At 38.1% G+C, this 26,018-nt stretch overlaps 1 protein-coding gene across 2 annotated transcripts in view; it reads left to right on the top strand.

The window, feature by feature from the left end:
* The first annotated feature begins 289 nt into the window (after positions 1-289).
* The window catches only part of AGGF1 (angiogenic factor with G-patch and FHA domains 1), a 65,760-nt gene continuing 40,031 nt past the window's right edge, over positions 290-26,018 (top strand). Inside the window, exons 1-5 of one of the 2 annotated variants that reach the window (XM_043977735.1) lie at positions 290-961; positions 5,418-5,520; positions 6,840-7,042; positions 7,991-8,155; positions 14,098-14,286. In XM_043977735.1, the coding sequence (XP_043833670.1) occupies positions 752-961; positions 5,418-5,520; positions 6,840-7,042; positions 7,991-8,155; positions 14,098-14,286 (870 nt within the window). In that variant the 5' untranslated portion in view covers positions 290-751. Of the gene's footprint in view, positions 962-5,417; positions 5,524-6,839; positions 7,043-7,990; positions 8,156-14,097; positions 14,287-26,018 lie in introns of both variants that reach the window. The other variant, XM_043977734.1, reaches the window with a different exon arrangement.

The raw sequence follows: 26,018 nt of genomic DNA, 5'->3' as shown, positions 1-26,018 counted from the left end.
TACCTATATACTCGGGGTTTCGTAAAAATATCTCGGGCGAAAATGGGTCGCGAGTGAAAAACACTGTACTACACCATCCAGCCACCTCTACTGGAATACAGTCGCCCTCTGGGTCCTCTTTCCATTCTCCCAGGAACAATAAGATCATCCGGAACAATGCCACTCTCTCTCCCTCTCCCTCTCCCCCACTTTCACTCCCCTCCAGCCCTTCCAGCTTGCAGTGCGCATGTGCTTCAACTTCACCACCCCATTCTCCCGGTGCAAACGGAGACCAAGGCGTCTCGTCACTTCCGGCTCCGCTCCGGTAACACGTCCGGGTGACGCGCGGCCCTTGTGCGCCCGCTCCTAGCCTCCCGCCCTCCCCGCGCCCAGTCGGTAATAGGAGAAATTAAAGTTGTTGCCAATAAAGTTTTCGTTGTTGTGGTTCAGAAGTTGGCCCGCGCGTCCGGCACCGACGGTCGCGGCCAGCGCCGCTCCTCCACGCCGGGGCCGAGGCCTGGATCGCACCGTTGGGCCTCGATTCCTCTGTCCGTGGTCCCCGCTGGCGCGGCGAGAGGCTCGGTTCTGGAAGGCATGGCCGGCGGCAGCCGCCGACATGTCAGTGTCTGGTGGCTCGGTGCGCCTCGTGCCCTCCGGCTGCCGCTGAGCCCTCGGGCCGCTTCCTGAGCGCGGTCCCTCGGTCCTCCTCTCCCAGGGCGCCTCCGCCGCGGACCCGAGGCGAGGCTGCGGGCGGACGCCGAGCACCAGCTTCATGGCGGCCGCGGCCCCTTCCTCTCCGCCCCGCTCCCCGTCTCCGCCGGCCCCCGAGCCCGAGCTGGTGCAGCTGCGGCGCAAGGTGGAGAGGCTAGAGCAGGAGCTGCGCAGCTGCCGGCGCCAAGTGCGCGACATCGAGAAGGTGCTGCAGCACACGGAGCGCCTGTACCAGGGCGCCGAGAGGTGCAACCAGGAGCTCCGCTCCCAGGTAACCCAGCCCGGGCCCCGCCGCCGCCGGAGGAACCGCTCCAGTCCGCGCCCCCGCGCCTCCTTGCGGGTTTCACGGGCTCTAGTGTCTTAGGCTGATCTTGTCCGAGCCTCTCTCCTGGCTCGCACCATCCCCCGGGCTCTTGGAAGGAGACTGCTGAGATATCATAATTGTGGCTTTATGTGGTATTTTAAAAATAGCACACGAGTGCAAAATGAGGAGAGCTTAAGCTGCCCACTGGGCTGGTCACTTTTAACCTTAGGCGGAATTGAGTTTTGTTTTTCAAAGCCGGCAGTTTAGGCTCCACTCACTTTCCCAGTACTACTCTTCCTTCTCAGGCTCTTTTAATATGAATAATAATTTCAGTTAAGTCCAAGTTAGTCGTTAAGTATGTGATACTTGATGAGACTGCGCTACTATTCACTTACATCCAAGTAATCGCAGTTTTTGTATTACCGGGGTCTTTTCATTCCAGACCCCACATGGGACTCCCTTTTGCTCCAGTCAAAAGTGACAATCTTGGCAAAATATTTTGATAGGAAAAGTTCAGGGCTACGTTTTCCTTAGCTATAAAATGACAGGGTTGGTCAGCCTGGTATCCAAGGTAGCTTCAAGTCCTAAATTCTAACGATTTTGAGGTAATCTAAGATTGAAATTGTTTGTAAAGCACCCAGCGTATGCAATAGATATTACCCTTAAGTTTATTGTGTTTGACTTTTTTTTACCAACCTCGAATATATTTGTTTACTTAATACAGAAATTCATTGTAACGTCGTTGAGTTGAGGACATTTAAACACCCTGTAAACATCTGCATCAACTGAACTTGTTACATGTTTTTGTGATTTTTTTTCTTACCTGTTTATTCATTTATTCATCCTCTCTCTCTCTCTCTCTCTCTCTCTCTCTCTCTCTCTCTCTCTCTCTCTCTCTCTCTCTCTCTCTCTCTTTCCCCCTCCCCCCCCCCCCCCAGCCTTCTAAACAAATTTTGGTTTACATTGCCTCCAATCCCTCCACCCCCTCAGTACTTTCTCAGGCCATTATCTCCACCTCTTACTTTATTTTTCCTCCTTTCCAATCTGGACCTCATACTTACCTAGTGTTCTCCTCAGATCCAAACGATCACTGCTCTTCCCTTGCCAAACCTTAACCCTGGACTACTCCCACCATCTATCTTCAACCTACATGCTCCTGAAAAAGCTGAAAGAATTAACCATGTGGACTGGGTTTATTATAAATTCATGCTAATTTCAATTGGGCCTTCATGGCAACATAACAATCCTATTCCTCTCTAAATGATTCCTTGTCTATTAGATTGTTAGCTCTGAGGGCAGGGGCCTCTTTTGCATTCTCACTACTTAACATGAGCATGGCACTTAGTAGGCACTTAATAATGATATATTGGGGGCAGCTAGGTGGCAAAGTGGATAGAGCACCGGCCCTGGAGTCAGGAGTACCTGAGTTCAAATCCGGCCTCAGACACTTAACATTTAACTAGCTGTGTGACCCTGGGCAAGTCACTTAACCCCAATTGCCTCACTTTAAAAAAAAATAATGATATATTGGCACTTAATGTATGACACTTAATAATTGACTGACCCCCTATAGAAGTTGCTCCAAACTTCATACTTCCCACACCTCTTTCCCTTAAGGACCCCAGTTCTTATTTTATTAAGAAAAATGAGACCATTCAATATGAGCACCTTCTTTTCCCCATATTTTCATCTAAAGTCCACATGACATTTCCCCCAGTTTCTTTTTTCTTTTTTTTTTTTTTGTGGAGCAATGGGGGTTAAGTGACTTGCTCAGGGTCACACAGCTAATAAGTGTCAAGTGTCTGAGGCCAGATTTGAACTCAGGTACTCCTGAATCCAGGGCTGGTGCTTTATCCACTTTGCCACTTAGCTGCCCCCCTTCCCCCAGTTTCTGCCAGAATGAGGTATCCATCCATTCTCTTCAACTTCTCCCTTTCTACTGGTTCCTTCTCTAGGGGCTGCAAAAATGCCCATCATGGGGCAGCTAGGTGGCGCAGTGGATAGATCACCAGCCCTGGAGTCAGGAGTACTTGAGTTCAAATCCGGCCTCAGACACTTAACACTTACTAGCTGTGTGACCCTGGGTGAGTCACTTAACCCCAATTGCCTCACTAAAAAAATGCCCATCATCTGCACCCTTTGGGGAGGAAAACAAACAAACCCCTAATTAGATTCTGCCATCAACTCAAGCTGTCCTATAGCACTCCCTTTCTCAGCCAAAGTCCTAGAAAACATTATCAATGCTCATAAATCCTTTACTGCTTTTTTTTTCTGCCATTTACTCCTCAACCCTTTTTAATCTGGCCTCCAAATTATTCACTCTACTGAACCTGCTCCCACCAAAGTTACCAGCATCACTTACTCTTTTGTTTTTGTTTTTGGTGGGGCAATGAGGGTTAAGTGACTTGCCCAGGGTCACACAGCTCGTAAGTGTCAAGTGTCTGAGGCCAGATTTGAACTCGGGTACTCCTGAATCCAGGGATAGTGCTTTATCAACTAAGCCACCTACCTGCCCCTATATGGAGCTTCTAATGGGTCTACCTGCTTCAAATCTCCTTACTCCAATTCACCTTCCATGCTGCTGCCAAAATGCCCTTTTTTTTTTAAGTGAGGCAATTGGTGTTAAGTGACTTGCCCAGGGTCACCCAGCTAGTAAGTGTTAAGTGTCTAAGGCCTGATTTGAACTCAGGTACTCCTGACTCTAGGGCTGGTGCTCTATCCACAGCGCCACCTAGCAGCCCCCAAAATAACTTTTTAAAAGCACAAATCTGACCATGTCACATCCTTAATAGACTCTTTGGCTCTAGGATAAAATATATTTCTCAGTGTAGCTTTTAAAGTCCTTTCCAACCTGGCTTCAACTTATATTTCTAGCCTAGTTGGACGGTGCTCCCTTTTCCACACTTGCCTTCCTCAGACATGATTATACAATATCTCCCATCTCTGTGCCCATTTGTGCTCAGAGATACTGGAGTGGTTTGCCATTTCCTTCTCCAGCTCATTTGACAGAAGAGGAAACTGAAGAAAACAGGGTTAAGTGACTTGTCCAGAGTCACACAGCTAGTAAAGTGTCTGAGGCCAAATTTGAACTCAGGAGGATGAGTACTTCCTGACTCCAGATCTGGAGCTCTATCCCCTGTTCCACCTACCTACCCTTTCACTGTTATTGTTTTCTTAAGAATGTTTATATTATTGACCTTTTCAACTCACTTAAAAAATATAGGAAGAAAGGGAGAAAAATGAGATGGGGAGCTTCAGAGAGAAGTTATAGTTTTTAAAGTATGTGGTTCAAAGTTGGTTTTACATACATCTGTTCCTGTATAATTACGAAGTGTTTTTCCAAGCTTTTCACACATACTTGATCATGAGTTTAATGTGAGAGAGAGAGATGGCATGGATAATTTAAATGGCTAAAATAAACTCACAGGTTACTTTAGTCTTTCATGTCAACCCTCTCCCCACTTCCCATTTTTTTTACTTGCAACTTGCTAAAAATGTGAACTAGCCAAAAGCAAGCAGATAGAGGAAATAGTTGCTCAAAATTTGAATAATCCAGACTGACTTCACATCTGGCATATAATCAAGAATTGATTTTTCATCAGTTTTCAGTGGGCACAGAGGTTATCCAGGGAATATATCATAGCTTGCCTTTGCACAATCGACAGAGCAAAGAGAATACGACTTATTGTGAACTAACTTTATTTTATGTTAAAGCTACATCAGGCCATGGCATGTTCAAAAAGCAACTTTTGCTTTTCTTTTAGTCAAATGCCCTAGATAGCAGTAGTACACTTAGGATCCCTTCAAGGACTCAAATGGCCTAGGCACATACAGGGTAGCTACATCTCAGTAGTTAACATAGTTTCCTTGTTCCAGAGCAGTGGTTTTTAATCATGAAACTGCTATTTTAAGAAATATGTGCAAAAAAGCATTTAAACTGCATTAATGCATTTAATTAAGTACATATTGTCAAGGTTGAAGGGCACTGAGTAATATTACAGATTTAATTACAATAGAGATAGAAATGTGTATTTTCCTAGTTTTATAATTCTCTATGGAGAACTACTAACCTTTTTTAATATTAGCATCATATTTATCAAGCATTTGACATATTGGATACAAAGAGTCCATTTAGGGAGTGCTTTCATCTCCTTCAATTAGTTTATTACTGATTTCTGTAAGAATTAAATGCAGGAGATATTAAGAATCATTATATCCAGTTTTTCTGATTAAATGGAAAAGATGAAAGAAATTCTGTGATAGTGTCACATTTTAGAAAAGAGACCAACTGTTCTCTGTACTTAAAAAAAAAAAAAACCTTGGCAGCTTTTACCAAGAGTAATAATTACTGTTAGTTATTGTAGAATGTTGTATGTAATTGGGTAAAGTACCATTTTTAAAATAACCTTTTGTTTTCTTTCAGGTAGAAGAGCTCAGTAATGAAATTCATTGCAGGAAAAAAAAAGAAAATAACAAGTCTGATGTAGAAGTTCAAACAGATGACTATACTCCTTGGTCAACCTCAGGTATTAAGTATGCAATGAGGAAATGATTCTTTTAACTTGAATCTGCCCAATTTAGAGTTGTCCTTCTTTAAATTTCAAATAAGCAGCTAAGTATCTAAAAAGAATGTTTTGTCCTGTTCCTTTCTTCACTATGTGTTGACTACAAAAAATCAGATAACTCTTTGAATGGAGGTGATTGGTATATGCTGTGCTTTACATAAGAATGTGTTGTTGACTGTGTCACCTGGAGGAGTCCTGATGTTGAATGAGGGATCTGATCTTATCACCTGAGCCTTTGTTTGACAAAAAAGCTCATGTCTTTGATGTGACTGATTGAGATTAGAGCCATAATTTGTGAGAGTAGTTCTATTTACTCAATGCAAAATTCACTCACTGCCTCTTATGAGATATTGCCCATGATCTTCACCTCTTTAGCACCTTGGACTAAGTCTAAATAATAGAGTCAGTTATCCTGACTGATTTTTAACTGATTTGAGTCGCAGTGATCTTTCCCCTAAACTCTCTATCTTTGTCTGCCTAACTGGATGCCATTTGGTGTGAACTGGTAAACTCATAGGTTCGTATTTCTACTTCTATGAGCTTCAGTTCAAAGAGCTCACAGTTACCTAGAACCTTACAGTTTAGTTTACCATGTGTTTTCTTCCCAATAACCCAGTAGTAGATTTTGGGGGGGAAGGGGGGAGGAGCAGGATTAAGGGTTAAGTGACTTGCCCAGGGTAACACTGCTAGTAAATGTCAAGTGTCTGAGGCAAGATTTGACCTTAGGTCCTCCTGAATCCAGGGCCGGCATTCTATCCACTGCACCACCTAGCTGCCCCCATCTTCCCAATAACCCTGGTGTTTACCCAGGGCACGCAGCTAATAAGCAGAAAAGCAGAAACTCCAGCCTGGCTCTTCTAGTTCCGGGTGTGGTGCTCTTCCTACCATACCATACAAAACTGTCATGTTGGGGAGATGATGCCCTTTCACCCAGTCTTCATGTAGTTGTCATGTAATGGGGAGAGATAGCAAGGAGTCTGGATAGAGAATTAGTGGTTGCTAAGGATTTTTTAGAGTTTAACTTAATACTTTTTTCTTTTCATCTTTCTCTGGTGATTCCTTTCCTTAAAAGTTTTAAAGCTAAGATACTGGAGGTTACAGAAAAGAGATTTAGTAGTGAAAATTTATCTGAACATTTTGTAGAAGATTTTGAAGTTAATTGGGTGATAGAATTCAATGTGGTTATAATTTGACAGCATTATTTTTTGTGTGTCCTTCATTGATTACAAAATACTTTGAAAATATAAAGCCTGATAAAATTTACTTTACTTTTGCTACAGATTATTATTATCAGACATACTATAGGAATGCCAGTCCTCCAGATAAGGGGGCTGAACTTCCACTTGAACAAAATCAAGAGCATGAAGAGCCCAGTCATAATTCTACAGACCCATTACATAGAGAGGATGAAGGTCATACTGGCACTGATACAACAGAAAGTGCTAAATATGAACAAGAGGACAATTTCCCCCCTAGTTCACAGGTAATAGACTTGTTAGATTCAAATTATTTCTACCTGGTAACTTTTTTTCCCTGATTTTTTAATTACATAAGTTTAGTTCTAATTGTTGTTTTCATCATTATGAAATAGATGAAACAAGAATTTAAATAATCATACATAAAATCAAAGAATATAATCCTTGGGCAGGTAGAACTTTAATTTCCATAGATGTATATTTTTTAATCTGAATGTCATACTACAAAATTTTTTAACCTGCAGTTACCAAATGCATAACATTTTTGTATCATCTGTTTTACTTTTAATTTTTTTTTTTGTTTTGGTGGGGCAATGGGGGTTAAGTGACTTGCCCAGGGTCACACAGCTAGTAAGTGACAAGTGTCTGAGGCCAGATTTGAACTCAGGTACTCCTGAATTCATCCAGGGCTGGTGCTTTATCCACTGTACCATCTAGCTGCCCCCCTGTATCATCTGTTTTAAATATTTTCTTACAAAAATTTCTTTAATAGTTTTGGGTAATATAAGGGAAATAGCTTCCAAAAGTTAAAAAGCAAGGAAGTTTAAAGCACAAAACAAAAAACACATTTTACAAGATAACCGTTATAGCCTTATTTATTTTTTCATTCAGGGTCTATTATTTACTGTTCTGTTTCCGTGAATTAGATGTTGAGAAATGAGAAAAGATGCCTGACTAACTGGTGGTGGCTTAATGTTGGTATATTTAGTAGCTCTCATATACTAACTTTGAGCTTCTTCAAAACTGGGGCAAATTTGAATGGAATCCCTTAAGGAAGAAAAAGCCAACCTTTTCACTGAACAGTGAAGTTTCCACTCCCTTCAAATAGAGCATTCTCTTCTTCTTCTCAGGTCATTTTGTTTTTTATCAGTTTCTCAGGTCAAAGCCTATTTATGCTTACCTCTTGGCCCTCTCCAAGAAACCAATCTCATTTCACCCACTTTTCACTTACCTAGGAAGCAGAAGGTGTATTAGCAGCAGAAAATGCCGAATTAGATGGTTCATCATTAGCTGAAAGTTTGAGAGCTGCTGCAGAAGCTGCTGTATCACAAACTGGATTTAGTTATGATGAAAGTACTGGGTTATATTATGATCACAGCACTGGATTCTACTATGATTCAGTAAGTCAAAATCTTTTCTTTACTGTTGTGTACTGTTACTGGTCTTAATCACATTGAAATTTAAGTACAAAAGAAAGAAAAGGACATTTATGCTTTTTAAACTTTTCATAATCATTGAAGGGTATTGAGAGATTGTAGGATGTCCTGGTACTTCCAGGATTTTCATTATTTAGAATAAATATAATTGTGTTTATTGTAGATTTGTTTGTTTTATGTCTATCATAGCTTCATTTTTGCCTTTTATACTCTAATTTCTATATAAATAACATTAAAATGTTAGAATTTTTTGAGAATTTTTAGTAATTACATCATTACAAGAATGATGGATATTTTGGATACATACATTTACATTTCTTAGTGTTTTCAAAAGAATTGAAGGTGTTTTTTTTTAATACTGCAACCATGGGCTTAAAAGAAAGAAAAACAAAAAACCCAATGCTAGGTAGAAAATCAACAAATGGGATCTGTTATTCAAGTTTCATAATTATTTTTTGTTTTCATGCATCTATGTGAAAGTATTTTTCTCTTAAAATCTCAGTAATACCTTTATTTAGCACATATATTAGCATTTAAGCATTTCACACATTTTATTAATCCATCCCCCAGTGTTACTCCTCAGTAAATGAGGTAACAGAAGCATAAAATAGATCATTAATTGTAGCAAAAGTACAATTTGAGTTCCTGATTTTCAGTGTTGTCTTATCTTACTGACTCATGCTATTGTCTAGTATTTTACATATTATTTGATAACATCAATGATATATGGCTCATGCTTTTTGCATCCCTTCAGTGAATATGACCTGCTAAGCAAGAAAAGTGACATTTTAATATCGATAACTGATTTCTTCTGAAAACTACCTGTTGATATCCTTTGACCCTTTATCAATTGGAAAAGAGCTCTTATTTAAAAATACATGTAAAATAGAACATAAATATGCATCTGGGAATGTAGTACAGTCACATAAGGGAAAAGATAGTATTGACGTCAAGGAGAAAGGGGTCTCTTAAGGCAAAGTTTGAAACCTAGGTCCTCCACTTACCACCTATGTGATGTTGGACAAGTTAGTTCTTATAAAATGAGAGTGTTGGACTTCTAAGGCCTCTTTCAGCTGTAAATATATATCTTATCTTTTTTTTTTCGGTGAGGCAATTGGGGTTAAGTGACTTGCCCAGGGTCACACAGCTAGTAAGTGTCAAGTGTCTGAGGCCGGATTTGAATTCTGGTCCTCCTGACTCCAAGGCCAGTGCTCTATCCACTGGGCCATCTAGCTGCCCCTTCAACTATAAATACATAATCATAGGATCCTGGTTGAAGGAACCATGGATGAAACTTTTCTCTGTATTTGAAAGATTTCAGAAATAGGTTTCCTGCAGCTATAATCAAGCTCATCCCTTATCATTCTAGTAGAATAGGGAATAGGGAAGCTAACAGCAAAAGAGTTCTTGGATAGTCCCTTCTAGACACTCTCCCTACTGCTGCTTAAATCAAGTAGACCCTACTTAGCTACTAAGTAGCTATTAACTAGCTACAGGACTATAGATCACACCTTTATGCTTCACTTTCTTTATCAGTAAAATGAAGAGATTGGAGATTTTTTAAAAACTTTCTCACCAGCTCTAAAATTCTATGATTTGCTTTTTTTGTTTGTTTTTTGGTGGGGCAATGGGGGTTAAGTGACTTGCCCAGGGTCACACAGCTAGTAAGTGTCAAGTGTCTGAGGCTGGATTTGAACTCAGGTCCTCCTGAATCCAGAGCTGGTGCTTTATCCACTGCGCCATCTAGCTGCCCTATGATTTACTTCCATTACAATATACCTGATGATCAGTATAGAGCAATTTCAGGGGAAACCTTGACCTTAAAACATATATCTCTCAGCTGCTTGACAAAACCTTTCATTTCACAATTATAAATAATATATATGAAATGTAAATGTCTGAGGTAATTGACTGAAATTCAGAATATTAGCAGTCATCAAGTATAAATGATAAGACATTAAGTCTTTTTCCTGTCTTAATGAGGATGAGAAGCACTATAGAGCATTCAGTAGTGGTAAGGTTTTACACAAAGGGAGAAAAGGGCACAGAATGCAGAGACCAGGAAACTGAAAGACCAGCTTTAGCCAAAAATCAGCCAAGTAGAAGTTATACTTGAAATTATTTTTGTCTATTAATGTCTGCACATTGATGCATCTTAGCTGGAACATTGCCATTGAACAATGTAATTTAATTTAGATGAACACTACTTCACATGATTTATGAAGGTTTTTGTTTTGTTTTTGAACACAGCCTATATAGGAGCTTATAAAGGAGCTTTATATTCCCAGAGGAGTCATTCATTCAGGTATCACTGTCCACTTGCTTAAATTTATAAATTTTAAAACATTCAAATTTTAGGAAGAGTATTATGTTAGAACTGTTGCAAATTCCACATTATCCTTCATTACTCTTATTTACTAGAGTGTCATACTAAAGCCAATTACATTGTATTTAAAGAGATCCCTGGCCTGATTTCTTATATTTCACCATTATAATGACATCATTTTCTATTTCTGATGTTGCAAACAGGATTTGACTCCAAGAATGAATTATCCATAAGGAGTAAATGTTATCATGAAAAATGTTGGAAAAAACAAATATTTTTAATTCTCGTATTTAGGATTCTAAGTAGAATGCTTTCTTTTCAGTCATTCACAATCTTTCATCTAAATGTCAAAATAAATTGGAGCAAAAGGGATTATTTAATGTCCTCACAATTTAAAGTTCTGTTTAAACACATATAAAGTAAAATTTTTAGGTCCCAGTTTTGATGCCTGGCACTTGGACTTTATCAGTCACATTTTGGATGCAATACAAATTATTTTAATATAGGAAGTATAAGGAAAAAATGTTGGCTTTGTTTCTCTTAGACATTTGGGAGCTTGTAGTTAAATTCTAATGATATGAGCACAAAAAATTTAACTTTTCTGGGTGGGATATGCATTGTAAGGTAGGGAGGCTAAACAGAGTTTTGAGTCAAAAGGGGGAGCCTGAGTGAACCTTGAAAATTCAGCCTTCTCTAGGCTGATATGTAAGGTATTCATGCTGGCTAAAGAGAGAGAGAGAGAGAGAGAGAGCGCCAGTGCAAGCAAGCTTGGCTACAATTAACCTGGTCGATGTACCAAAGAAAATTGACCTGAGTGACCACGAATGTCTGAGCACTGTGATCCAGTTGGTCCATCCCATTGCATAGTTATTAGTTATACTGATAATGCTTATTTCAAAAGAACTATAATTTTATCAGTGTGGGCATTTCTTCTACTGATACAGATATGCCTTTCTTACCTCAGTAGCCAAGTTTTGTTAGACATCTCGCCATGTGTTGTCTGGTGTTTGAATGAAAACCTGTCACTGGGTCTATACTTAATGCCTTCTTACCTTGGTGTAGGACCTGTGAGAGCTTATGATTGGATAGCATGCCCACAAATTGATGCTTATGAAAATGATGTCTTCCTTTGTGTTTGCCTCTCTTTATGGCACTTCTTTTCTAATTCTTGAATAAATTCTCTAATAAGACTATTAGTTCCATTATAATATTTAAGTTGAGATATTCTTTTAAAATGAAATAAAGTGGGGGCAGCTAGGTGGCACAGTGAATAAAGCACTGGCCTTGGATTCAGGAGGACCTGAGTTCAAATTTGGCCTCAGACACTTGACACTTAATAGCTGTGTGACCCTGGGCAAGTCACTTAACCCTCATTGCCCTGCAAAAAAACTAAATAAAATTAAATAAAGCTCTTCAGTCATGACTACAGGGCTTTCTCAGTTTTCCATATTCTTGTTTAGGGCTATACAGGGTTTTTCAGTTAACAAGGGGAAATGAATATAGAACTAGCATTGATGTTTACTAGCATTGACCTCAGGTAAGTCCTGTCATTTTCTCTGAGGCTTGGTTTTTTTAATCTGTAAAATGGAGGTGATATTTATACCATTTACACTGTCACTATTCTAAGTTTCTGATTATATTAGCAATTATTCCTGACTTTGTTGGTAAGTAGAAAGGAAAATACTTACATTTATAAATGCCAAGTTGAGAAGGTCGTATGAATATGACAGCAAAACTGGAGTAGCTTGAGTCATGGGCTATTTTTATTCACTTTAGTTACCCATAGAAAAGCCACTAGGGAATACTGAAATCTTTTTAAAAAAGAAAACTGAAAATGTATACATTAAGAAGAGAAAAACCTTCTGCAACTTTTAATAACATCAGCTATAAGAGAACTGAAAATTATTTTTAAAAGAGTCAGTTACTCATAAAAATTCCAACATTCAAACAGGCATATTACTTTGAAGTCATTTGATTCAGCAAGTAGCCAGTGCAGAACTGGGGACTCAGCACTATTTTATTTAGTTGATACTGTATTCGAGTTATAGCTTTACCAAGTAGAGAGTATTTCCATTTCCCAGGCTCTACAGGAAGAAATATGGTATCAGTAATAAGATAGAATTTTTGGTTTGTTTCACCCAAGCCAGGAACTGTACAGACATCAGATTTTAACTTCCCTGTTTCCCCATAAAAATGCAAAGGAAATATGGTGAAGAAATTCAGTATTTTGTGAATGTGTTAGACAAATGCTAAGTGTAATAAAGATGTGTCATTAGAGTGTTGTTACATTGAACTATTAATAGAAAAAATGAAAACATTTCTTCAGTTTCAAACAGTCTAATTTTTAATAATGTTTATTTGGTTTAGATATCATTAATTTATTACTCAATATGTAAAAGTAACTCAATAAGAAAATATACATTAGATTGAATGACAAGTTGTTGCCTTTTACTAACAGACTTTTAGCAGAGAACGAAGGAAAATACTAATTTCCTTCAAATGATTGTGTGATCAAGGGTAAATCAGAATTGGACTGAGTTTTTTGACTGAGTCATATTGCTGAGAATCAATCTTAATCTTGAATATGCAGCAAATTAGTGCTTAGAGGGACTCATTTGTATGGTTTCATACTACAAATTAACTGTAAAATTTTCAATCTGGTCTTATTTTCCTTTAGTAGTTTAGCTCTGGGGGCAGTATACATGTGTCTAAATCAATGCTAAAGATCTTACACTTGTATTTTTCTACTTTTAAACCATAATCTGTCAAAACTCATTTTTGTGTTGCTACTTGGTAAGTATAAGCACAGTTTTGAAATGCTTTCACTATAAAAAAATTGAGTTCTTTCAAGACTATTGTTCATCCATGTCTTGGGTTATTTAATTACTGGAGAGTTTGACATTTTTCATTTTGTCATTATCTGCTAAGTACATTAAAACTTTTTTTACAATTAAGGATATATTCATATTATTTGAAGCTGAGGCTTTTAGAGCTTGTACCAGGCAGGGTTTTTTGTTTTTTTGTTTGTTTGGTTTTTTTTGTCGGGGCAATGGGGGTTAAGTGACTTGCCCAAGGTCACACAGCTAGTAAGTGTCAAGTGTTGTCTGAGGGTGGATTTGAACTCAGGTACTCCTGAATCCAGGGCTGGTGCTTTATCCACTGCGCCACCTAGCTGCCCCCTTTTTCTTTTTCTTTTTTTTTTTTTTAACCGGGCAGTTTTTAAGTGATTGGATGGAGTAACCCAATTATAGAATTGGAAATCATATGTTCAGCTTTGGGGTGGGGGTGGGGTGTTAATTTATCTTGAATTGTAAAATTATTACAAAGTGTAGCTTTTTTATTTACTGGCCACCTTTTATATGGTTTCAGTTTCCCATGGATTGTTAATGAAAGGAGACATGCATAGCCTATGAAATTTAAAGCATATTTAATAATATAGAGTATTTCAGAAAACTATGAAGATTTACAGTATTGGGCATGTTTTTATGTTATGTATTTATGTTAATCTTAATGTTCCTTGAATTAGAGTTTTAGCTTTTTGCATTAACACACCTCATTGTTTTCTTGTCTCCTTTGAAAGGAAAATCAACTCTATTATGATCCTTCTACTGGAATTTATTATTACTGTGATGTGGAAAGTGGTAGATATCAGTTTCATTCCCGAGTAGATTTGCAGCCCTACCAGACTGCCACCACACAACAAAATAAAGATAAAAAAGGGAAAAAGAAAAGGAAAGATCCAGATTGCTTTATAACCAATGAAGAAAAGGTATTTATTTTCCATATGCAGTTATATAAAACATACATGATGTTATATAATTGTTATATTTAAGCCTAAAATTATAACAAAATTTAAAAAATCACTACCTATGTGTGTTCTAGTCATAGAATCTTATTTAAAGTACATAAAATTTTGATAGGGCAAATGTGGACTTGTTCACTACATTCTCACTACTGAACTCCAAGGCTCAAATTAGATGCTACCTTCTCTGTGAAGTATTCTCTGACACCTTAAGATAAAAGTGATCTCTCTCCTCAGATTTGCCCTAGAATATTGCCTGAACTTTTCCTTTGGACTATCACACTCTCCTTTATATTATTGCAATTTGTGTATTTGCCCCTCTCATTAAATTATGTTCCTAGAAAGCATAGCCTGTGACATATCTGTCTAAATAGCATACGTAGTAGGAGTTTAATGTGTTTGTTATAATAAATTGAAATCTAAGAGGCATTCCTTGAAACAGCTATTTTTAGGACAAATAAGTCTTGTCTTAAGTAGCTGTTAGCAAATATGTCCTCTGTAATGACAAGATGTTTGTACAGGCTAAGGTAGGTTCAAAGAAAAGATATATTGATCTATGGTTAATCGATCTTTAATGACTAAAGGGAAGTTGAAGAAGCATTCTTTTAACATTTGAAGATGATATAAGGAGATGCTACATTCACAAAGTTATCCCAATTCAAGTAATTTGGCAATTGTTCTTCCCCAAAGATGAGCCCAACTTCAACCCAAGTTCCCAATTTGAATCTTTATTCTTCACTTCTGTTATTCACTGGTTGTCCTTATTCTCTCTCTTCTCATCTTGAATTTCTGGCTTCCTTCAAGTTTTCGCTAAAGGCTTGCCCTCTACAAGAAACCTTTCCTAGTCCTCCTTGATCTTCTTGCCTTACCTTTTGGATTATCTCCCATTTTCCCTGTATCTGTCTTGCTTGTACATATTTGTTGCATGTGGTCTCCAAGACGAGCCTGTAAGTTTCTTGAGAGCAAGGACTTTGTTTTGCCTCTCTTTGAATCCCCAAAGCTTAGCATATGTCTGACATATAGGAGGTGCTTAATAAATGATTGTTGGCCTAAATTTATCACAGAGAGATTTTAAGTTTTCAAAGGGTCTTTATCAGTAGTAGTTGCATTTACAACAGCAAATTTTGATTGATTGATTGATTGATTGATTTTTAGTGAGGCAGTTGGGGTTAAGTGACTTGCCCAGGGTCACCCAGCTAGTGAGTGTTAAATGTCTGAGGCCAGATTTGAACTCAGGAACTCCTGACTCCAGGGCCAGTGCTCTATCCACTGAGCCATCTAGATGCTCCGACAGCAAATTATTAATGAAATTTCTCCACTATCTGCTTCTGGAAAATAAAGGGGGCAGCTAGGTGGCGCAGTGGATAAAGTACCGGTCCTGGATTCAGGAGTACCTGAGTTCAAATCCGGCTTCAGACACTTGACACTTAGTAGCTGTGTGACCCTGGGCAAGTCACTTAATCCTCATTGTCCCACCAAAAAAAAAAAAGAAAATAAAGGAGAAGAAATGAGGTTTAAAAGTTTCAGTCCAGGGGCAGCTAGGCGGTGCAGTGGATAGAGTACTGGCCCTGGAGTCAGGAGTACCTGAGTTCAAATCTGGCCTCAGACATTTAACACTCACTAGCTGGGTGACCCTGGGCAAGTCACTTAACCCCAATTGACTCACCCCCCCCCAAAAAAAGTTTCAGTCCAATTTATACATATTTAAACTCATTATCCCATTCAATTCCCCATCTATCCAGTTTTATGAAAGCATCAGGGATTGGGAACAAGCAGGTCAATTCCTGAACCCCTAAGTTAACAGTTCTCATCAGTTTCCTCCTCCTTTTACTCTAAGGCTTTGTTTCCTTTGTGAAGTTTGGTTGTACCTTTCCCAATTTTTTTTTAAAAAAGAATCACTGGGGCAGCTAGGTGGCACAGTGGATAGAGCACCGGCCCTGGATTCAGGAGTACCTGAGTTCAAATCCGGCCTGAGACACTTGACACTTACTAGCTGTGTGACCCTGGGCAAGTCACTTAGCCCCAAATGCCTCACTAAAAACAAAAACAAAAAAAAACAAACAAACAAACAAAAAAAGAATCACTGTCTAAACTTAACCAAGAGTCTTTATCTCTAGGTAAATAATAGAGGATTTTAGTATTTCTCTAGAGTTGCTGCCCAACTTAGTCTTCGCAAATACCCATCAAAAAACCCCATTCATATCTACATTCCCCCCCCCCCCCCAGTTCCCATCCTCTACTTTCCCACACATCACCATCCAGATAAAATCTTGACTTCTGTCCTGGCACCTAGTACTGTGTACTGGTGGTACTTCTTTGCTAGTCCTAATTACAAGACTCGGGAATCTCTCCAGCTCAGAGTTTCAGGTCTCTGCTTCAGCTTTGTTGGTTTACCCAGGCAGCTTTACTTGGCTTGCTCTCCACAGTGCTCTCTTACAATTTCACTTCTCTGTAAAGCTATTAAACTGATGTAGTTTCAATTTTTTTCTGTCTAGGATTGAAGTTCCCATTTATTCTGTTATTATTATAGAAATAAGTGGACCATTTGCAATGTAATTTCACCTGAAATATTTGCAAAAAACCAATTAGTGATAATTAGAGCCATAAACCTTTCATTTAATGCCATTGTCAGAGATAGAGAATGGCTGGGAATGATAATCAGTTTGACCTTGTTTGGCCTGATGCTCTCAGAACTGTAAAAGGTCAAGCTGGACAGTGGCCTCACCAACTATCTTGTGCAGCTTTACCATTTCATAGATGATGGAATTAAGGCCTGAGAAGTAATATGACTTGCCCATGGTCCCATAGCTGGTCAACAGCAGGGCCCAAATTCACACCTAGGCATCTTCAAATATTACTTATTCTTTCTATTCCACTGTGCCTCCCCATGTACTTGTGCAGAGTTTGCATCTAAAGGCAGCTGGTGGCTCTTTGGATAGAATGCTGAACCTGCAGTCAGGAAGACCTGAGTTCAGATCCTACTCCAGACATTTAACTAGCTTAACTGTGTGACCCTTTGTGTGATAATATTTGTAAAGTGCTAATACACTACATAAATGCTAGCTATTATTGTCATCATCAAGTCACTTGTGCATCATTCCTTAAAATTTGGGAAGTTCAAAGAGGCAGAGAGACTAGTCAGACAAGCCTAGTTAAAGACTAGACTTTTTATCTTTCCTCAAACCCTTAAATTCTTCTTCCTTTTTTTTTTTCCAGGGCAGTGAAGGTTAAATAACTTGCCCAGGGTCACACAACTAATAAGTGTCAAGTGTCTGAGGCCAGATTTGAACTCAGGTCCTCCTGAATCCAGGGATGGTGCTTTATCATAAACACTATGCCACCTAGCTGCCCCCACACCTCCACCCCCCACCGCTGCCTTAAATTCTTTATAGGCAAAACTGCATTTCTTCACTTTATTATTCTGAAAACCAAAGAATGCATAGTTTTGGATGATAGTCTAAAGTATAAGAAATGGAAAAATGGGGGAAGATGAATGGGGAGCTGGTAACTATAGGTGACTTTGGACATATTTTAGGTCTTAACTATTGAGAGCCTGGCTCAGGGGGTGGGTTCTCTGACCTTGGCACGTTCTGCTCATAGACTGCCTTCAAGTCCAGTGAACCAATGGATTTGGGTGATGCTAGCCAATTAGCTTGGAGCAGTGTGTAGAGGCCTCCTCTTGTCCTGACCCAGAGGTAGCTTCCACTCTCACAGGCACAGGAACTTCCTCTTTTTGGCCTGAGACTCCAAGGTGGTGTCTAGATAGGCTTCTTAGCTTTCTGAGCCAGGTGTTCTCTTTTGACTAATACTTGGTATGCTTTAATAAATGTTTAATGCCCAAAACTGGTGCTAAAGCTTCTAATTTATAAGTAACAAATATATTAGAAACCTCAGTTAATTTTCCCCTATACTTGGGACAGTAATAGAGCCACCACATACAGTTTTACTTGTCACACTATCAATTAAATGTAAATCATGTGAAGCTTCACAGTTTCCAAGGCAGCTAAATCAGATTATATTCTAAGAGAATTAGAACTAGTTACTGTCTTCTGCAAAATTATGTGCTAAGATACATACATACGCATAGTAATTTCATATTATTTTTATTTTATTTTATTTTTGCAGGGCAATGGGGTTTAAGTGACTTGCCCAGGGTCACACAGCTAGTAAGTGTCTGAGGCTGGGTTTGAACTCAGGTCCTCCTGAATCCAAGGCTAGTGCCTTATCCATTGCGCCACCTAGCTGCCCCATAGTAATTTCATATTGATACTGAGGTCAGATGTCTAGCAATCTCAGCCTTCTGGATCATAGCCATGAGCCTAGAAACAAGAAAATTCTCTGAGGAGCCCAAATAGCTCACACAGAGCCCTTGTGCTATTAGTACAGTCCATTGTCATCTCTAGAAGAGGCCCTCATGCCCTCGTTCAGAATTAACTCTTACTTAACATATAGTTCTTACAAACTTAATTATCTGGTTCCCAGCTCACATCATATTAGAAGTAGCAACATAGAAAAGGAGTGAGAATGCTGCTAGCAGCAGACAGACTGGGTACAATGAGAAGTGGAGACAACAGTTTGAAGGGAGGACATTAAAAAAACAAACAAAAAAAAAACTTATTCGCAAAGCATCAGTCTGTATGGGAGCAAAACAAAGCAACATACCTCAGTAACTCCTGAGTATATGACTCTTTAATAGCACAATGTGATACTTCATGTTTATCATGATGAGCCTGAATCCAGAAAAGATGAAATAACCTGTTCAGCTTAAAGATGGCAAGAAATAATATTCCTTTAAAAAATTTCCTTTAAAAAAAAATTTAGGTTTTAAAAGTATCGATGTTTAAAAAGGTATGTTTCAGTTATGTAGAATATTTACTTACCTGGAACATTTTGTTCCTTGATCAAAGTCCACAAAAAAAATATCAAAGTCTAGATTAAATGAGGTCATACTTATGGATAAAAAGGATGATGTGTTGTACATCCTTATTAGATCTAAGTCTTTGTTTGAATCTTCAGTTTATCTTAAATGTCTTGATATACACAAACTGACTTGCATGGGCTGGAGAGATGTTTTGCTTCTTTTTTAAAAATTTACATGTGGTGTGCACACACACACACACACACACACACACACGGAGAAGGTCTGATATCATAATGTTCCCTTTCAAGATGTAGAATAGCAAATACATGAGGAAAGTTTGTTTCTGAGATTTTTTGTTTGGCTATAGTTTGTCCAGATATAAAGATAGATAGCTTTATGTATGTTTTTCTAGTAAACTTTAGCAGTGTGGCAGAGACACACAGTTAATTGACAAATATACTATTTTTTAGATTGATGAAATTTCTAGTTTACTATAGGTAGTAAATCAGAGGAGCGATTAATATTAAAATATATTGTGCATATAATAGCAAAAATTTATAAGATTTTATGGTTCGCACAGTTCTATACTGATATTAACACACTGCCACATTGGTTGTGTCCAGAAATATATGCCTTACTCCATATCTTGAGTACATCACCTTTCTGTTAGGAGATGGGTGATCATCAGTTCAGGTTATGATTTAGGCTAACAATTGATTTGATTATTTTCACAATAACCCTGATAAGTAGGTGTTAAAATTATCCCTATTTTTTACAGTTAACGAAAGTGAGGCTGAGAGAGGTTAAAAGTGACTTTTGAGGGTCACAACATCTAGTAAATGTCTGAAGCAGGATTGGAATTCAGATTTTCCTGACTCCAAGTTTGGCATACTTTTACCTACCTAGGAGTTGCACAAAGATATATAGAGAAAATATTTCTCCCTTTAAAAAAAAAATAGACACACATATTGGCACATATTGATATTTATCCTTAGAAGCAAATGACTTTTTTGTTCTGGCATAGTTCAATCGCTGTTAAAATTTATTGTTTCTTTCTTAGAAGTTTTAGTGATGCTTAAGTACCAAAATACATTTCTATAATAAATCAGTTATTTAGAATGATAAAAGAATGGAATTTCTGGATAGTTCAGTTCCCTATTTACCTATTAGTCCCAGTATCCTTTTTTATTTTCTTTTGAGCGGGGCAGTGAGGGTTAAGTGACTTGCTCAGGGTCACACAGCTAGTAAGTGTCAAGTGTCTGAGGCCAGATTTGAACTCAGGTCCTCCTGAATCCAGGGCGGTGCTTTATCCACTGTACCACCTAATTTCCCCCCAGAGTATCCTTTTAATGAAAATCTTATAGGAAATTTAGTGTTTTCTTGATAAGCAAAATATGCTGATCCTTCAAGAAAAAAAAAGTATGATTATTTAACAGTGTAATCAAAAGTGAATATTTTACCTGAAGGTTTGAGCCAAATGGGATTGACTTCTGAAGCTACCTTGTAGTTTTTTCTTGTGGTTTTACTAATTTTTAAATTTTCCTTTTTTTAAAAACTATTTCTTTTAAAGGTAGAGTGTTGGGGGTGTCAGGATTAACAACTGTCAAAAATTCAGGGTAGCTATTGTGTAGTTAATTGAGTTTTAATTTTTCATCATTTATAGGGCATGTCAGTCCTACTGAATTGTTCCACTTTGCTAATAGAACACCAGCTAAAAATACCTTGACATCCTCTAAACTTAATGGAAAAAATGTGAATGCCTTCATGTGTCATTTCTTATAAACTTAAATGAAAGTAACTTTTTAACAATAATTAATTTTATTTTTTCAAGTATTAAGTCTTCAGTTTCTACCCTCCATTAAAACAACAACAATTTGTAATGTAAACATAGTTAATAAAAAAAAATTCCCACGTTGATTATGTCCAACAATATATGCCTCATTTTTCATCTTGAGTCCATCACTTTCCAGTCAGGAAGTGGGTAACATGCATCATCTTTGGTCTAGCTAATTCTTTATGCTGATAGTTGTGGCAAAAAAACCCGCAAGTTCCAGCAGATGGGGCTATCACAACATAAAAGAGAACTTTGTCAAAACTCCCTTTACAGAAAAGGCAATTCAGGCATTTTGTTCTTTAGAAGTAGTGTGCAAAGAGGATAAAATCCAAGGTGTCATTTAACTAGAACATTTTTTAAAAAATTTTGTCCATTAAAAAAAATTGTCCATATTTCATCTGCTTCTAATTTAGGTGGCTAAATTTTTGAAGGAGCAGCATTAGATTTCTGTTTCTAAGACTTTTTTTTTAATGGAAAATGATGATTTTTCCGTATGGGAAAAAGTGTTGTCCGTGGATAAATATAAAAAGGTTCAGTGAGGCAGCCTGGTGCAGTGGATAGAAGGAAAACTTGGATTCAGGTACTTTCTCTGATACATAACTGGTAATGTGACCCTGGACAATTCATATAACTTCCTGGTACTTCAGGCAAGTCTCCATGACTATAATTTGCAGGGCAATTACTAATCTCTATTGAAAGAGTTTTCTCAATGAGAGTTCCCTATGTTAATGAAATGAAAAGTCTACTTCCCTGCTACTTTTACCTCCAAACAAAATCCTTCCACCATATTTAATCTTTGAGAAAGAGAATGAGCTGTGCCAAGTAGTTGAGTTTTCTTCATGGCTACAGGTTCATCCCTTTAAGAATTCAAACATGGGGCAGCCAGGTGGCGCAGTGGATAGAGCACCGGCCCTGGATTCAGGAGGACCTGAGTTCAAATCCGACCTCAGACACTTAACACTTACTAGTTGTGTGACCCTGGGCAAGTCACTTAACCCCAATTGCCTCACCAAAAAAAAAAAGAAAAGAAAAAAAAAATTCAAACATTATTGTAAATCAGTTGGTATAGACAACTTAAAAATTTGTTATACATTTCTTGCATTTTAAACTGATTATTATTGAATTTATCCTTTTCTTTTTTCGAGGCAATTGGGGTTAAGTGACTTGCCCAGGGTCGCACAGCTAGTAAGTGTCAAGTGTCTGAGGTCAGATTTGAACTCAGGTATTCCTGACTCCAGGGCTGGTGCTCTATCCACTGCGTCATCTTTATCCTTTTCTTCATAACAAAGAATTGTCTTGACTAAGAGTTAGAGTGTGTTATAGAAAGAGGACTGGGTTTGGAATCAGAGGAGCTGAATTTGAAGTCCCATTTCTTTTACTTACAGTTCATATGTAACACTGGGCAAGTAGTTTTGTGTTTTCTGAGCCTCAGTTTCCCCACTTTACAGAAGGAAATAATAGTTGTACAATAGTTGTACTATCTCACAGAGTGGTAAGGAAAGCATTTTATAAACATTAAAGCAGTACATAAACATGAATTATAGCAGTGGTGTTTGTTATACTGTGAAACTCAAGTCTAGTAAAATATGTAAGGTTGCTTTAATACTAAATGTCTACAACTGCCTCCAAAACATCTTTGAGAGGAGCATGGGGTAGCAAATAGGACACTGGAATCACAATAACCCTTGGTTTCAATCTCATCTCAGACCATTATTAGCAAAGTAGCCCTGGGTAAGTCACTTTACTTGTTTGGGCCTTCTTTTCTTTATTTGTAATATGAGGAAGTTGGACTCAGTAGCCTCTAAGGTTTCTTCTAACTCTAAGGCTACAACCCTATGATTCTTGTATGGATTGTTTTTTATAAACACTTTATTCATCTCTGGTTATGAAGAGTCATAGACACAACTGCAATGACTCAACACCAACAAAAAATTTTTCAGTAAATACCTACAATGTGAAAAGCACAGATTAGGTAATCCTTGTTAAAAATATCGAGTTGTATCAGGAATGAGACCTACCCTCAAAGAACTCAAAAACTAACAGGAACTATGAGAATAGTTAAACTTATCTGGAGAAGATGTTAGAACTTCTTCCCATTATACAGGTCCAAACCCATCCAGCTACAGCAAGATTTAAAGCAAAATCTATTTGAGGACTAGCTACAGCTTTAAATAACAAAACAAAGTGCCAAGATAGTAGTAATGGGTTTTTTTAGGTGTCTGAAGGTGGTATGGTTAATAGAGCAAAGAAATCACAGAAAACAGAATAGCCAACTTTACTGGAATAAAAACAGTATTAAGCACCCAGATGAGTTATTAAAAGAGATTATATCTTTTTTTTTTTTTTTAGTGAGGCAATTGGGATTAAGTGACTTTTCCAGGGTCACACAGCTAGTACGTGTTAAGTGTCTGAGGCCGGATTTGAACTCAGGACCTCCTGAATCCAGGGCCGGTGCTCTATTCACTGCGCCATCTAGCTGCCCCGAGATTATATCTAGATATTAGGTGACACAATTTTTTCCAAACTGGCTCACATGTATGCATTTGTACTCCCCTAAATTTGTCATTCTTTCATCAGTTAGAAAGTTGAGTTGGCTTAATTTTAGTTCGTAAACTTTCAGAAATGCAAGATGAATCTGAGAAATTTCAGAAGTCAAAAACATAATCTGTAGGTCATGAAATATGATCTCTTGCTATAGAAAAGTACATTTAGTAATGTTTTACTGATTCCTTTTTGTCTTTACATCACAGTCATTTCATTTTCTCAACCTAAGATTAAGCCCTCCTTTACAAGACACAAAAACATGTAATCAAAAACAGCTAATACAGTAACCTTATCTGACAGTGTGTACAATATTTTTTCCTAGTTGTCCCTTGCCTTTCTGCCTTTTGTTATCTCTTCTTTAGGACCTTTGCTGATTTTTCCATTGCTCTGAATCCAATTTCCTTTTAGTGATCTTCTCATTTACATTGTTGCAGTTCCAAATATTCTGCTTGTTTTGATCTACATGAGTTTATAGAAATCCTTTATTACTGAAAATAACATTCTATTACATTCATATACTGTAGTTTTTTTCAAATAATCCCTAAGTTATCAATACCCCCTTTTGTTTACAGTTCTTTGCTATCATAAAAAGGGCTGGTATAAATTTTTTGTCATATGCTGGATCTTTATTTCTATCTTTGAGTTCCTTAGGGTCTAGGAAATCCAGTAATGAAATTGCTAGATCAAGTAGTGTATGTACAGTTTGGTTACTTTTTTCCTGCCTAACTCCAAATTGGAATCCAGAACAGTTGTATGACTTAACAGTTCCCCACCAGACATCAGTGTACCTGTCTTCCCATAAACCCTCCAATATTGATTGTTCCTGTCTTTTTTCATCTTTGACTACCTCAGAGTTGTTTTCATTGGTGTTTGCTTTCAGTAAGATAATTACTGAGAACCTTTTATAATTCAGCCACAGGGTGCTAGATGCTATAATTCAAAAATTTAGCAAGTATTATTGTATCAATAATTTGTAAAAGAGTAAGGAGGGCCTCAGGGCAGGTCTTTATGAAAGATATGGTACCTGAGTTAAGTTCTGAAAGGAGGAAGGGAATGAAATGTGGGTTAATGGGTAAGGAAGTTCATTCGGAATATCAATCAGTAAGCATTTATTAGGTATCTAGTATTTGCCAGACACTTCTAGGCCCTTACAATACAAAGATAACAAATGAAATGATCTTTTCCCTCACACTGCTTATGTCTGTTAATAAACATTAAGTGCTTACTATTTGCCAAGCACTGTACTAAGTGCTCGGGATGCATAAAGTAAAAAACAGTCCCTCACCTTGAGGAGCTCATAGTCCAGTGGAGGAGACGACATGTAAACCACAGTGTACGAAAAAGCTATATCCAAGATGAATAGGAAATAGTCCAAGAGGAAAGCCATCAGAATTAAGAGGGTTTCAGAAAGGCTTTCTGTAGAAAGTGGGGTTTTATCTGGGACTTGAAAGAAGCCAGAGAATCCAGGAGGTGGAGATGGTTAGGGAGAATATTCTGTGCATGAGGGATAGCCTGTAAAACTATCCAGAACTGAAAGATGGAGCACTTTGTTGAGGAACAGCAGGGAAGCCATTCATGTCACCAGATCAAAGAGTATGTGGAGGGGGAAGAAGGAGAAGCATAGGAAGATGGAAGGGAGAGGAAGGGAGAGAAGGCGGGAAACTGGCTATGAAAAGCTTTGAATGCCAAACAAGGGATTTTATCTTTGATTGTGGAAATGATAGGGAGCCACTGGTATTTACTGAGTAGAGGTGATGACCTGCACTTTAGCAAAATCACTTTGATAGCTAAGTGGAGTGGGGAGAGACTTGTGGCAGGGAGAGCATCTACCAAGTTATTGCAGTATTTCTGGCAAGAGGTGATGAGGGCCTACACCAGCATAAGCAGTTAAGGATGGCATTTAGGTTGCAAGCCTAGAGGACACTGACAGGATAATGGTGCCCTTGACAGTAATAGGAAAGTTCAGAAGAAGGAAAACTGGGAGGAGAAAGATAACGAGTTCAGTTTTAGATACGTTGATTTTAATATGTCTAAAGGACAATCTGTTGAAGATATGGGACTGGAGTTCAGCAAAGACATTAGGGATAGATAAAGTGAGAATCATCTGCATGGAGATGATTATTGATTCCAAGGGAACTGATGAGATCACCAAATGAAGTCGTCTAGAAAGAGAAGAGGGCTGAGGAGAGAGCCCTGTGAGACATCCACTGGTTATCAGGCATGCCCTGAATGATGATCCATCAAAGGAGTGGTCAGATAGATATGAGGAGAACCAGGAGAGAGTAGTGTCATGAAAATGTAGAGACAACATAAGTATCATGAAAGAAGAGGGTGGTTTGACAGGGTCAAAGGCTGTAGAGAGTTCAACAATGACGAATAAGAAAAACCTTTGGATTTGGCAATTAAAAGGATATTGGTAACTTTGGAGAGAGCAGTTTCAATTGAATGATAAGGTCAGAA

The sequence above is a fragment of the Dromiciops gliroides genome, chromosome 1 (genome assembly GCF_019393635.1).
Source record: "Dromiciops gliroides isolate mDroGli1 chromosome 1, mDroGli1.pri, whole genome shotgun sequence".
In the NCBI taxonomy this organism is placed as follows: Eukaryota; Metazoa; Chordata; class Mammalia; order Microbiotheria; family Microbiotheriidae; genus Dromiciops; species Dromiciops gliroides.
This window is presented reverse-complemented; position numbering and strand designations above follow the sequence as displayed.